Source organism: Stomoxys calcitrans, chromosome 1, assembly GCF_963082655.1.
Source record: "Stomoxys calcitrans chromosome 1, idStoCalc2.1, whole genome shotgun sequence".
In the NCBI taxonomy this organism is placed as follows: domain Eukaryota; kingdom Metazoa; phylum Arthropoda; class Insecta; order Diptera; family Muscidae; genus Stomoxys; species Stomoxys calcitrans.
The window spans coordinates 240,603,977-240,618,077 of record NC_081552.1 but is presented as its reverse complement, the minus strand read 5'-3'; the positions used below and the strand labels follow the sequence as shown (position 1 = coordinate 240,618,077).

The 14,101-nt window shown below is 41.4% G+C and overlaps 1 protein-coding gene across 1 annotated transcript; it reads left to right on the top strand.

Annotated features, from left to right (window-relative positions):
- Positions 1–426: 426 nt before the first annotated feature.
- Positions 427–10,077, top strand: LOC131997700 (ras-interacting protein RIP3-like). The gene is made up of 2 exons (XM_059369018.1): positions 427–1,179; positions 9,802–10,077. The coding sequence occupies exons 1-2, from the start codon at positions 427–429 to the stop codon at positions 10,075–10,077; spliced, it is 1,029 nt and encodes a 342-aa protein (XP_059225001.1).
- The last annotated feature ends 4,024 nt before the right edge of the window (positions 10,078–14,101 follow it).

The following is a 14,101-nucleotide window of genomic DNA, read 5'->3' as shown; positions in this document are numbered from 1 at the left end:
CTCGTTAAGGAATATTTATTTTGCCTGCCTCCATTGAGGCATTGGAGAAGAAGCATTTTGTTGCGGGAAGTCAGTTTGAAATCCGGTACAGAACAGATTACAACGATTTCGAGAAGTGTAGAAAAGAGGAATTTTGAAAAGTTTTAGGCAGTAAAAATTACAAAAAAAAATAAAGCGCGCGTGATTTGAATTGTGGAAATTTTGAATTTAAGGTGTTTTTCTTTGGCTAGAAAAAATATGTGAAAATTGTTAATAAGAGGAATTACAAAAAGCTAATAAAAGAAAGTGTGTTTGGAAAATTTTAAATAACAAAATTTTAGTTTTTCTAAATAACAGATAATAAAAAAAAAAATTTTCCTGTTTACTTAAATTGAAAATTTATTGCCTTGCTCATAACCTGTGAAGTGTAGTTTAAAAGTCATATCAATGTCCAATTTAGAAATAAATAAATCACCACAACAATTACCAACGACAACACCTCAAGAGCAACTCCAACTCCTACTGCAACAACAGCAGGAACAGGAACAGAAGCAAGAGCAAGAGAATGCAATTATGGTTGTTGGTGGTCAACCGACAACTCAGCAAACAACGACGGACGACAACACCTTGTCGACCACAGAGTTATTAGACCCAATGGCATCAACACCACCATCAACAACAATAGCAGCAGCCGTATCCACCGCCACCGACAAAGAGGAGCAAACCTTGCAGACATTGGTGGCATTGAAAAATGAAGAGGCAAATGAGTCCAACAACAGCCAACCTCAACAAGACCCCATAAAAAGCCAACAACACCAATCGGAACATCAACATCAAGTATCAGAAGAAGCAGAACCAGAACAAGAACAAGAGCAGCAACATCAACATTCAAATGAACATCAGCAGCACATATCATCGTCATCAGCAACCTCTTCCTCTGAAACAGCTGCTGAAGCAGCCTCTTCAACATCATCGAAACATCAAATTTCACCTACAATGCCAATAAACATCAACAATAAAGTGGGAACATCAACTTTTCAAAGGTCCTTGGCCATCACAGAGAATGCCGGCAATGCAGCTAATGGGGGTGGTGTTGCTGCCTCTGCTGCTGTTGTTGTTACCTCAAATTCCTGCTATACTTCGCAAAGCACTTCATCAGCCAGCATTGCTACTCCGCTCAGTCGCGGTCCCATTGCGCAGGTACGTACCTCTGAAGAGGAGAAATATTTTCACAGAAATTTGTTGTTACTCTCTCTTCGCTCACATATTTCCTAAAGGTTAACCAAAAACAGGAAAACATAACAAAGGGATATTTAATTTTAAAAACCCTTTGTGGATATTTTAAAATCTGAGGGGGGGAGTTACAAAAGGTAAAATTTTATTCTTCGAGTTAAATGGAAACACGAGTATTTTTCAGGGGACTTTTTAAGTAAGAGGATGGGAGTTTTATTCTAGGGTTTAAGTGAGTATTTTAAAATATTTTTGAAATTTATTTGAATATAAATTAGATTTATTTTCAAAATATCCAAAGTCCATGTTATTTTTGACTTATGATACTGCTTTAAAGAGCAGTAGCAGCGCTGCATTCTCTTTTAGGAATATTAAAACCAAAACAAAGGAATATTGGAAATACTTTAAAATTCTCCATGAATATTCAAAAAGAATGGAATGGGCAATGTCCTTTGGGCATTCAATTGTAATATGGCTAAGTTCCCAGTATTTTCAAATGAAAAAATTTTGAAATTCCAAAAAGGTTTTCATAGAAATTTTTCTGTATTGTTATGCCAGATCCCCCGCGGTATTACCTGGTGTTTCTGCTAATAACTTCCGTTAAAGGTAGTCAGACTAGTAAGCCGTCCTGGCTGAAAGTCAACTTGCATTAAAAAAAAATAAAGAAAGAAAAAACAAGTAAAAAGGCATTAAGTTAGGCCGGGCCGAACTTTGGTACCCATCACCTCGGGTATATATGTAAACCACCTTTCATCAAAATCCGGTGAAAATTGTATACCTTATGTCCTGTAGCAGTTATATGGAAATATGTTCCGATTTGAACCAAATACTATTATGTACAAGTCATTGTTAAATTGTGTATAGCAAAATATTGGTCTTTTTAGTAGCTTTATCTAAAAATAAACCGATATGAATCATATAATACACGGATGTCGAAAAGCTTAACATAAGTCACTATGCCAAATTTCAGTGAAATCGGACAATAAATGCGCCTTTTATGGCCCCAAAACCATAAATCGAGAGATCGGTCTATATGGGAGCTATATCCAAATCTGGACCGATCTAAGCCAAATTGCAGAAGTATGTCGAAGAGCCTAACATAACACACTGTCCCAAATTTCGGCTAAATCGGACAATAAATGGGCCTTTTATGACCCCAAAACCTTAAATCGAGAAATCGGTCTCTATGGCAGTTATATGCAAATCTAGACCAATCTGGGCCAAATTGAAGAAGGACGTCGAAGAGCGTAACACAACTCACTGTCTCAAATTTCAACGACATCGGACAATAAATACGACTTTTATGGCCCCAAAACCATAAATCGAGAGATCGGTCAATATGGGAGCTATATCCAAATCTGGACCGATCTAAGATCTGTGCCATAGTGCAGAAGTATGTCAAGGGGTTTAACTTAACTCTCTGTCTCAATTTTCAGCGACATCGGACAATAACTGCGTCTTTTATGGCCCCAAAACCTAAAACCGAGAGATCGGTCTATAGGCAGCTATATCCAAACCAGGATCGATCTATGCCATATTGCAGAAGTATATCAAGGGACTTAACTTTACTCACTGTCTCAATTTTCAGCGACATCGGACAATAAATGCGCCTTTTATGGGCTCAAAACCTTAAATCGAGAGATCGGTCTATATGGCAGCTATACCCAAATCTGAACCGATCAGGGCCAAATTAAAGAAGGACGTCGAAGAGCCTAATACAACTCACTGTGTCAATTTTCAGCGACATCGGACAATAAATGCGCCTTTTATGGCCCCAAAACCTAAAACCGAGAGATCGGTCGAGAAGTATTTCAAGGGGCTTAACATAACTCACTGTCCCAAATTTCGGCGACATCGGACAATAAATGGGCCTTTAATGGGCCCAAATTCTTAAATCGAGGGATCGGTCTAATATCAGCTATATCCAAATCTGAACCGATCTGGGCCAAATTGACGATAAATGTGGCTTTCATGGGCCTAAGACCCTAAATCGGAGGATCGGTCTATATGGCAGCTATATCCAAATCTGGAACGATCTGGGCCAAATTGACGATGTATGTCGAAGGGCCTGACACAACTCACTTTCCAAAATTTTAGCAAAATCGGATAATAAATGTGACTTTTATGGGCCCAAGACCCTAAATCGGATCGGTCTACATGGGGGCTACATGAAGATATATTGTGCGATCTAGCCCATCTTCGAACTTAACCTACTTATGGACAAAAAGAATCTGTGCAAATTTTTGGCTTAATATTTTTATAACCTCCACCATAGGATGGGGGTATACTAATTTCGTCATTCTGTTTCTTGATCGTCGTGACATTTTATGTCGATCTAGCCATGGCCGTCCGTCCGTCTGTCCATCCGTCCGTCTGTCCATCCGTCCGTCTGTCTGTCGAAAGCACGCTAACTTTCGAAGGCATAAAGCTAGCCGCTTGAAATTTCGCACATATACTTCATATTAGTGTAGGTTGGTTAGAATTGTAAATGGGCCAAATCGGTCCATTCTTTGATATAGCTGCCATATAAACCGATCTTGGGTCTTGACCTTTTGAGCCACTAGAGGGCATAATTTTTATCTGATTTGGCTAAAATTGAGTATGAAGTGTTTTGTTATGATATCCAAAAACTGTGTCAAGTATGGTTCAAATCGTTTCATAACCTGATATAGCTGCCATATAAACCGATCTGGGATCTTGACTTCTTGAACCTCTAGAGGTTGCAATTATTATCCGATTTGCCTGAAATTTTGTACGACGGATCCTCTCATGACCATCAACATATGTGCTTATTATGGTTTGAATCGGTCTATCGCCTGATACAACATCGAAACATGGACCGATTTGGCCCATTTACAATCCCAATCGACTTAGGTTATGAACCGATTTTATCCATACTTAGCACAGTTGGTGGAAGTGATATCGGAATACCACGTGCAGTCAAATCGGACGATAATTGCGCCCTCTAGAGGCTCAGGAAGTCAAGACCCGAGATCGGTTTATATGTCAGCTATATCAAAACATGGACCGATATGGCCATTTACAATCCCAATCGACCTACACTAATAAGAAGTATTTGTATAAAATTTCAAGCGGCCAGCTTTACTTTAAATTTCACTACGATCAAGAATATATTTACTTTATGGGGTCTAAGACGAATATTTCGAGGTATTACAAACAAAATGACGATCTTATAAAACCCCCATCCCATGGTGGAGGATATAAAAATATAAAAAATTCACATTGACCTTTTTGAACTCTATGGCCCCGAATCTCCTTTGTTTTGAGTTTTAAATTTCACACCATAAAATTATTTCTGCGCTTTTGTTCGTAACACCTCTTTAGGGACCATTTGCCCTCTACTCTCCATGACACGCAAACACACAAACACATGCACACAAAACATTATAACCACTTTTTGTTAAAGGCCATGGTAAAGCTCCATTACAAAGAATGACGATAATTGTAGCAAATGTTAATTCTGCAAATACCGGCCGGCCGGCTTTAAATTGCCGTTTTTTCAGTCTTTTGCTCTGCAATGGCTAATGTCTGCAATTCTGCAAAATTCATGGTACATTCTAACATATATACATCCACACACACACACACACACACCATACAGGGGCTTACCTTCAGTTTAATTCAATGGGTTTTTCACACACGAAGAGTCTCCAGTGTTTTTATAGGGATTTGTGTGTGTGTGTGTGTGTTTTATACTAAGTCCTTTCAATTTTTGTAAATGTGTGTGCATGCGAGTGTTCGTGTGTGATGTTTTTCCTTCGTTTAGCTTCATAAATTTTCTTCCTGGCATCCTATGTCGAAGTTTAGTTACTGCAGTAATGAGCCCTTCAAGGTTGCAACTAAGGAATTTCTACGGCAATTTTTTTTCTTCTTCCTTAAATAACGAATTCATCAAGAGATGGGCATGGGTTATTAAGATTTAATGTTGGAAAATGCTCTATTAGAAAAATGTGACATTCGAAACAAGTAAGAGCGTGCTAAGTTCGGCCGGGCCGAATCTTATATACCCTCCACCATGCATCGCATTTGTCGAGCTCTTGCCGCGGTATCTCTTTTTAGGCAAACAAAGAATATTGAATAAGAACTGTTATGCTATTGGAGCTATATCAAGTTATAGTCCGATTCGGACCATAAATGAATGCTGAACATTTTAGAAGTCATTGCGTAATGTTTCAGTTCATTCTGATAAGAATTGCGCCTTGTAGGGGCTCAAGAAGCAAAATCGGAAGATAGGTTTATATAGGAGCTGTATCAAGCTATGGATTGACTCAGACCATATTATACATGTATATTGAAGGTCGTGAGAGAAGCCGTTGTACAAAATTTCAGCCAAATCGGATAATATTTGCGCCCTCTAGACGCTCAAGAAGTCAAGACCCCAGATCGGTTTATATGGCAGCTTTATCAGGTTATGGACCGATTTCAACTATTCTTCGCACAGTTGTTGAAAATCATAACAAAATACCTCATGCAAAATTTCAGATAAATCGGATAATTAATGCGTCCTCTATTGGCTCAAGAAGTCAAGACCCCAGATCGGTTTATATGGCAGCTATATCAGATGATGAACCGATTTGAACCATGTTTGCCATAGTTGTTGAAAGTCATGACAAAACACGTCATGCTAAATTTCAGCCAAATCGGATAAGAATTGCGTCCTCTAGGGGCTCAGGAAGTCAAGAACCCAGATCGGTTTATATGGCAGCTATATCAAAACGTGGACCGATTTGAAATGTTCTAAACACAGGTGTTGGAAGTCATAACAAAACATGTCATGCAATATTTCTGCCAAATCGGATAGGAATTGCTCCCTTTAGAGGCTGAAGAAGTCATGATTCCAGATCGGTTTATATGACAGCTATATCAGGTTATGGACCGATTTGAACTATTCTTCGCACAGTTGTTGGATATCATAACACAACCCTTCATGCTAAATTTCAGCCAAATCGGAAAATAATTGCGCCCTCTAGTGGCTCAAGAAGTCAAGACCCCAGATCGGTTTATATGACAGCTATATCAGGTTATGGACCGATTTGAACTTTTCTTCGCACAGTTGTTGGATATCATAACACAACCCTTCATGCTAAATTTCAGCCAAATCGGATAATAATTGCGCCCTCTAGTGGCTCAAGAAGTCAAGACCCCAGATCGGTTTATATGGCAGCTATATCAGGTTATGTACCGGTTTCCGTCATACTTAGCACAGTTATTGGAAGTCATAACAAAACGCCACATTCAAAATTTCAGTCAAATTGGACGAGAATCGCGCCCTCTAGAGGCTCAAGAAGTCAAGACCCAAGATCGGTTTATATGGCAGCTATATCAAAACATGGACCGATTTGGCCCATTTACAATCCCAACCGACCAACACTAATAAAAAGTTTTTGTGCAAAATTTCAAGCGGCTAGCTTTACTCCTTCGGAAGTAAGCGTGCTTTCGACAGACAGACGGACGGACGGATGGACGGACGGACGGATGGACGGACGGACGGACAGACGGACGGACGGACGGACAGACGGACGGACGGACGGACAGACGGACGGACATGGCTAGATCGACATAAAATGTCGCGACGATCGAGATTATATAAACTTAATGGGGTCGCAGACGCATATTTGGAGGTGTTACAAACAGAATGACGAAATTAGTATACCCCCAACCTATGGTGGAGGGTATACAAATAAATGGTTGTGGCATGGGTTACATGAGATTAGTTAGAACATTTTTGGTTGAATGTACCGGTTTCCGTCATACTTAGCACAGTTATTGGAAGTCATAACAAAACGCCACATTCAAAATTTCAGTCAAATTGGACGAGAATCGCGCCCTCTAGAGGCTCAAGAAGTCAAGACCCAAGATCGGTTTATATGGCAGCTATATCAAAACATGGACCGATTTGGCCCATTTACAATCCCAACCGACCAACACTAATAACATGTTTTTGTGCAAAATTTCAAGCGGCTAGCTTTACTCCTTCGGAAGTAAGCGTGCTTTCGACAGACAGACGGACGGACGGATGGACGGACGGACGGATGGACGGACATGGCTAGATCGACATAAAATGTCGCGACGATCGAGATTATATATACTTAATGGGGTCGCAGACGCATATTTGGAGGTGTTTCAAACAGAATGACGAAATTAGTATACCCCAACCTATGGTGGAGGGTATAAAAATAAATGGTTGTGGCATGGGTTACACGAGATTAGTTTTGGTTGAATGAGATTTATAGTGAGGTGGGGGCTTGAGTTTTAGGAAGATGTCCTAATACTACAGTGGACCTATATATTTATTATGACACATGAGACTCGAACAGAGAGGTTTCTGCAAGGAGAATAAGAATCTGTCATTCAAGTGTCTGGGGAGCCATCAAACCCCAAAAATCCCCCAAGTGGACATATTAGATTAGGTAAGGTCAGATTGAAAAGAGGATGCGAACATACGCCTAAGCCAGTAATCAGAATTATGTGCTATTTACAAAATCCTTGATTGTTCTTCATGCCAAGCCCCTAAGTTGCTTCATGTCTGGTATTATATCCCCACCTTAGTGCCGGTATTTGTTAGCCACGAAAGCCTGGCAATGACATAGGAAATACCTCAACGTCCCATCATCTTCATGTATTATGACACTATGGGACTCAAAAAGAGAGGTTTCTGCAAGAAGAGTAAGAATGTGTCATTAAAAGTTAGAGCCAAATGTCAGGGAAGCCATCAACCCCAAAAATACCCAAAGCGGACATATTAACCAATAGGTTAAGTAAGATGAGCTTGAAAAGAGGATGCGGATATTAATCTCCCCCCTGTCACTATGGACATACGCCTAAGCCAGTATTCGGACTTCCGTGCTACTTACAAAATCCTTAATTGTTTTCCGATGACACACACCTAAGTTGCTTCATGTCTGGTATTATATCCCCACCTAAGTGCAGGTATCTGTTAGCCATGAAAGCCGGGAAATTACATAGGAAATGCTTTAACGTCTCATCATCGCATGCCTTACACATGCTCTCACTTGCCGCACCGATAAGTGAGCTCGTAGTCGTATGTGTCCCGTTATGATACCGAAAGCTTTTCTAACCTCTTTCTTACTTCCTTCCAGTAATATTCTCGTCTTCTCACGATTTGGCTGAAAGCCATACTGACCTCCTTCTTACTACCTTTCAGTAATAGTCTCGTCTTCTGGATCTCCCCATGGGATTTTCTCTGTCCTAACCATCGTTTCGCTGTTCCACAGCGTTACATGCGCATTCATTGCCTACTCCCTTAACTCAGATTGCTTCGAATCGAATGGCCTCGGGTTAACCAAGTTTATTGACGACAGTTCTCTGGCTTTCACTGCCAAATCGTCTGCTTTCTCATTTCCAGTTACTCCGCTATGGCCCGCCACCCAAACAATGCGGATCGTGCAGTCCTCAGAGAAGGCTTTAATCTCCATCTTACATTCCAATACTGTTTGTGATCTTACCGACCTGCTTGTTATTGTCCTTATGGCCGGTTTACTGTCTGCAAAGATGTTCATACTCGAAGTCCTCGAGTTAACACCACTCCACCTCATCTAATCCGTGATCGTCCGGATCTCCGCCTTCAGGACCGTATTATGATCAGGCAGCCTGAAAAAGATCTCAGTCCTTGGGTGCTCAATGAAGACCTCCAGGCCCACTCTGTCCTCTAGCTTTGATCTATCCGTGTAACATGATCTTCCAAATGGCAATTCAAGGGTTCCGCCAATCCAAGACTGTACCGCTGGCAGCAGTGCCTTGCACTTGAGCTGAAGTATCGTCTCAGGTAACCGATCGGAAGCCTCTTCCATTCCTTCCAGGTTTTCAATCGTCGCCTCGATTATACCGCGATGGTATGAGTTGCTCCTATCCTCAATCCATTCTCCCATCGCCTTATATTTAATGGACGCAGTGGCTGCCTCACATTTAATCTGTATGTCTATGGGTCGGCACTCCAAGAGATACACTTCAGGAAGCTCTACGTGCAACACCAAAGTGGGCTACCGAAGGTGGTCTGGGTATAAATCGGTGCAATACAGAAGTAGTTCTTTTGAGCAGGAGGTACAGGTTGTCTACAGTGGACCTGTCTCCTTGGGTGGAGAGAATGATCCACCTACAGAAAGCTCAAAATACCTGGGTGTATTGTTGGACAGGAAATTGGACTTCAAATCCAACATTTTGGAAAGGACAAGAAAGTCAACCCTATTCACCTGCAAGAGAGCCATTGGCCAAAGTTAGAGGTTTAGACGCGTGTCAGCTTGTGTACAAAGAACAACAGGTCGCAGTTTTCATCCGATCGACTTAAAATTTGGTACAGGCATGTTTTTCGGGCTAGAGACGAAGTCTATTGAAATTGGAAAAAATCGGTGCAGATCTGGATATAGCTCCCATATATAGGTTCGTCCGATCAAAATTGGTTCAGAATTGGATATAGGTCCCACTTTGTATTTATAGGGTAGGTGTAGGGTATTATACAGTCGGTATCGCCCGACTTTTGCCCTTCCTTACTGGTTTGAAGATAAAATTTCAAAGTAATTTTTTTTTTGCATTTTTTTCATTTTTCTGGTTTAGGCTACTTTTGCGATCATTATCACAGAACACATAATTGTATTGCCTATGAGAATTCCCATCTCCGTTGTTTTTATTTTGCTCTGTAATTTTTGTTTAACAAAGACCATATCCCTATTTGCTGCTGCTTCCACTGCTACTGCTGTTGCTGCTCCTGTTATTTGTTGTCTTCCACTTTACAGGCATTCGGCCGTAGAGGAACGCGTAGGCAAACAAACCCCACCGCAACAGGACCCACGGAAAGGGAAGCAAAAAATAAAGAAAAATACCCACAAGTAAACGAAAAAACATCCTCCAAAAACAAGACAAAGTTATTCCTCGTGTGGTGTCTGTTCGCTCATTCATCAGAGTGCTCTGATGTGGAATTGATTTGTTGACGCCATTACAGAGAAGAGTGTCGTCGGCGGCAAGCAGCAGGAAGGGTAGTAGGATAAAACATGGGCCATAGCATGTTCTTGTTGTCCTTCCATCATACAGCACATTTTTAAAATGCAGGCAACGAAAAGAGGGTTTTATGGAGTAGCAGTTTTGTGTAAAATGTGGCTGCTTCCATCTGAATAACCGCGACGTTTGCGATTCGCTGGAAAAACATCTTCAACTGTCGTCGTTGACGTCGTTGGCATCTTTTTATTCGCGTTCCTTAAAGCCCAAGAAGTCATTTGGATTGTTTTTGGGTTCGAATGCGTATCTAAATGTACTTAAAATGTTATCGTTTTATCCTTGTTCATGTCCTTAACGCTTCGCCTATCAAAGTTTTGTGGTCCTGTTTGCTCACAGGGTTACCGCTTATGGAGTTTGAAATCAAATATTGAGGAAATATTTTGTGAAAAATAATTGAAAAATAAAACAAGTAAGAGCGTGCTAAGTTCGGCCGGGCCGAATCTAATATACCCTCCACCATGGACCGCATTTGCCGAGTTCTATGCGCGGTATCTCTTTTTAGGCAAACAAAGAATATTGAATAACAACTGTTATGCTACTGGAGCTATATCAAGTTATAGTCCGACTCGGACCATAAATGAATGCTGAACATTGTAGAAGTCATTGTGTAATATTTCAGTTCATTTGGATAAGAATTGCGCATTGTAGGGGCTCAGGAAGCAAAATCGGGAGATAGGTTTATATGGGAGCTGTGTCAAGATATTGATCGATACAGACCATATTAGACACGGATGTTGAAGGTCACGAGAGAAACCGTGGTACAAAATTTCAGCCAAATCGGATGAGAATCGCGCCCTCTACAGGCTCAAGAAGTCAAGATCCCAGATCGGTTTATATGGCAGCTATATCAGGTTATTTTCCGATTTGCGTCATATTTAGCGCGGTTATTGAAAGTCATAATAAAACACCTCGTGCAAAATTTCAGCCAAATCGGATTACAATTGCGCCCTCTAGAGGCTCAAGAAGTCAAGACCCAAGATCGGTTTATATGACAGCTATGCCAGATTATGAACCGATTTGAGTCAAACTTAACACAGTTATTGGAAGTGATACCAAAACACTACGTGCAAAATTTCAGTCAAATAGGATGAAAATTGCGCCCTCTAAAGGGTCAAGACCCAAGATCGGTTTATATGGCAGCTATATCAGGTTATTTTCCGATTTGCGTCATATTTAGCATGGTTATTGGAAGTCATAGCACAACACCTCATGCAAAATTTCAGCTAAATCGGACGAGAATTGCGCCCTCTAGAGGCTCAAGAAGTCAAGACCCAAGATCGGTTTATATGTCAGCTATACCAGATTATGAACCGATTTGAGTCAAACTTAACAAAGTTATTGGAAGTGATACCAAAACACTACGTGCAAAATTTCAGTAAAATTGGACGAGATTTGGACCGATTTGAACCATACATAGCGCAGTTATTGAAAGTTATACCAAAACACCACGTGCAAAATTTCAGTCAAATCGGATAAGACCGATTTGGCCCATCTACAATCCGAACCGACCTACACTAATAAAAAGTATTCGTGCGAAATTTCAAGCGGCTAGCTTTACTCCTTCGAAAGTTAGCGTGCTTTCGACAGACAGAAGGACGGACAAGCGGACGGACTTGGCTAGATCGACTTCAAATGACACGCGGAACTGAAAATTAAATATTTGTCGACGAGAAAGGGGTTTACCCTTACTGAAAACTCCCTAAATGTGTGTATTCTCCTATCATGATAAAATGGGACCCTCCCCGTGATCAAAATTCAAAATCGCCAAATCTTGGAATTGAGCGAAGTGATTGAAGCAAGACACGAAACTGGAGATTGAAATTAGATTAGCGTTAAAAGGGGACCGCTCCCTATTGAAAATTTCCTAAACGGATATATTGACCGATCATGACAGTATTGGACCCATCTCTTAGCCAAAATACCATATCGTAACTATCGGTAATGAATAAAGGCATTTAAAGAAAAACGCGAAGCTCAAAAATAACATCGAAGAGACATTATTGCTGAGTCTAGATCGGAACATATCTGGATATAGCTGCCATATATACTATCCCCCGTTGTTAAGTGTAAGGCCCATAAACGGGGCATTTATACCGATCATTCTTATTAGGGGTTTGGTCCCATAAAAGCCGTATTTATTGCGTTATATCAGATGTATGCCGCTGCGTTTAAGTCAAACTTCTACCGGTACAGTACTTCATTGGTTTACATTATCAATGTCAGGTATTGACACACATCGTCCTGCCTTCATGTCTTCACATCTGTTTATGGGAGATTAGTCTTTGTTCCCACCTGGAAAGACTCTCCTTAGTTGCCATTTTTCGTTGGTTTCTTCTAGTACGTGCATGATGCGTATCGCGAATCGCCCACACTATATTTTTCTCCTCAACGATGTCACCGATGTCAAAGTGGGCATGCGTATTGTTGATATTCATCTAGAGGCCAAGGTGGTATTTATCCCCAAGGCGGTAAAAAATAAACCACAGTACTGCGAAGGATTATAGACCAATCAGTCTATCAGCGTTTTTACCTAAAACACTGGAAAACTGGTTGTGCTGAAGGTGAGGTAGGGACTGACACCGGAGATTTTTAGTGGAGCACAACATGCATACATCAAAGGGAGGTCGCTGGAGACTGCCCTACATGAAGTGGTACGAGAGCTAGCAATGTCTTTCCAACAGAAGGAGTACACAATAACAGCCTTCCTCGATATTAAGGGGGAATTTAAAAACGTGGAGATAGGGTCGATTTTCGCCGCCCTGGTCCGAACGGGAATCCATCCGAGTGTCTGCCTGTGGGCGGATAATATGTTTCGAGCCAGGATTATTATTAAGGACTTTGGAATAGTGTGGTCAGAAGGCAGGTGACAAGGGGAAGCCTCAACGAAGAGTGTTCTCGCCTATTCTCTGGGACATGGTGATAAACGAAGTCTTATTGTATCTCAACGACGACGAAGTCTCATTGATACGAGGTAGATTTCTGTCGAAGATTAGGGAGTTTATGGAAAGGACACTTTTGAGGCTATAGGGATGGGCTACAAGGAATTATTTGAGGACCAACTCAAAAAAGACGGAGTTGTTGCTCTTTACTCGGAGTTATAAGATATCGAGTTTCAGACTCCCGTCTTTGGACGGGACCACTCTGCAGTTGCCTAGGGAGGCAAAAAACCTGGGCCTAGTTGTTGGTTGAATGCGGAGGAAAGGTGCCAAAAGGTGATGTCCGCCTTTTACTCCTGCAAAAGGATGTTCGGTAGGAAGTGAGGAGTTAGCCTGAAGATGATATTCTGAATGAACACTGCCATTGTGAGGCCAGTGCTGACATATGGAGCACTGGTATGATGAAATGCTGAGAAGAGAAGAAGAGGGTACGGACCAAAGAACTTTAAAAGGTACAGAGACTGGCCTGCGTCGGAATCAAATGGGGCGTTAAGATCCAAGCCGCAGGCGGGTCTGTATGTGATGCTGAATTTACAACCTGTTAAGGTATATATTCGGGGCTGTGCTGTTAAAGTAGCGCTTAGGCTGAGAAAACTTGGCATGCTGAGAGAAGGCAAACACGCCTACTACTCCATTCTGGGGGCCATGGATGCAGCAGATAGGCTAAGGAAGATCTCAAAGTACCTGTTGCTGAGATCGCTTCGGGAGAGTTTGTTTCGAATTCGCTTACCCGGAAGGGGGGGAGTGGGTGCGGATGCTGTTTTTGAGCTGGATGAGACCTAAGTCTCCACTGAAGGTTCCAGGATGAATTAGGGGACTGGACTGGGGGTTAACTCGGTATGTCAGTTAGACTGCGGGACGAGCTCAGGCAGAGGTCTGTGCCATTACGTTGGCAGCAAAGGAGTACCGGAAGATCAAACTGCCAT

Coding starts and splice junctions, on each gene's coding strand:
- LOC131997700 (XM_059369018.1), top strand. CDS start 427: ATGTCCAATTTAGAAATAAATAAATCACCACAACAATTACCAACGACA. Junction 1,180..9,801: donor GTCGCGGTCCCATTGCGCAG/GTACGTACCTCT, acceptor TTTCTGGTTTAG/GCTACTTTTGCGATCATTAT.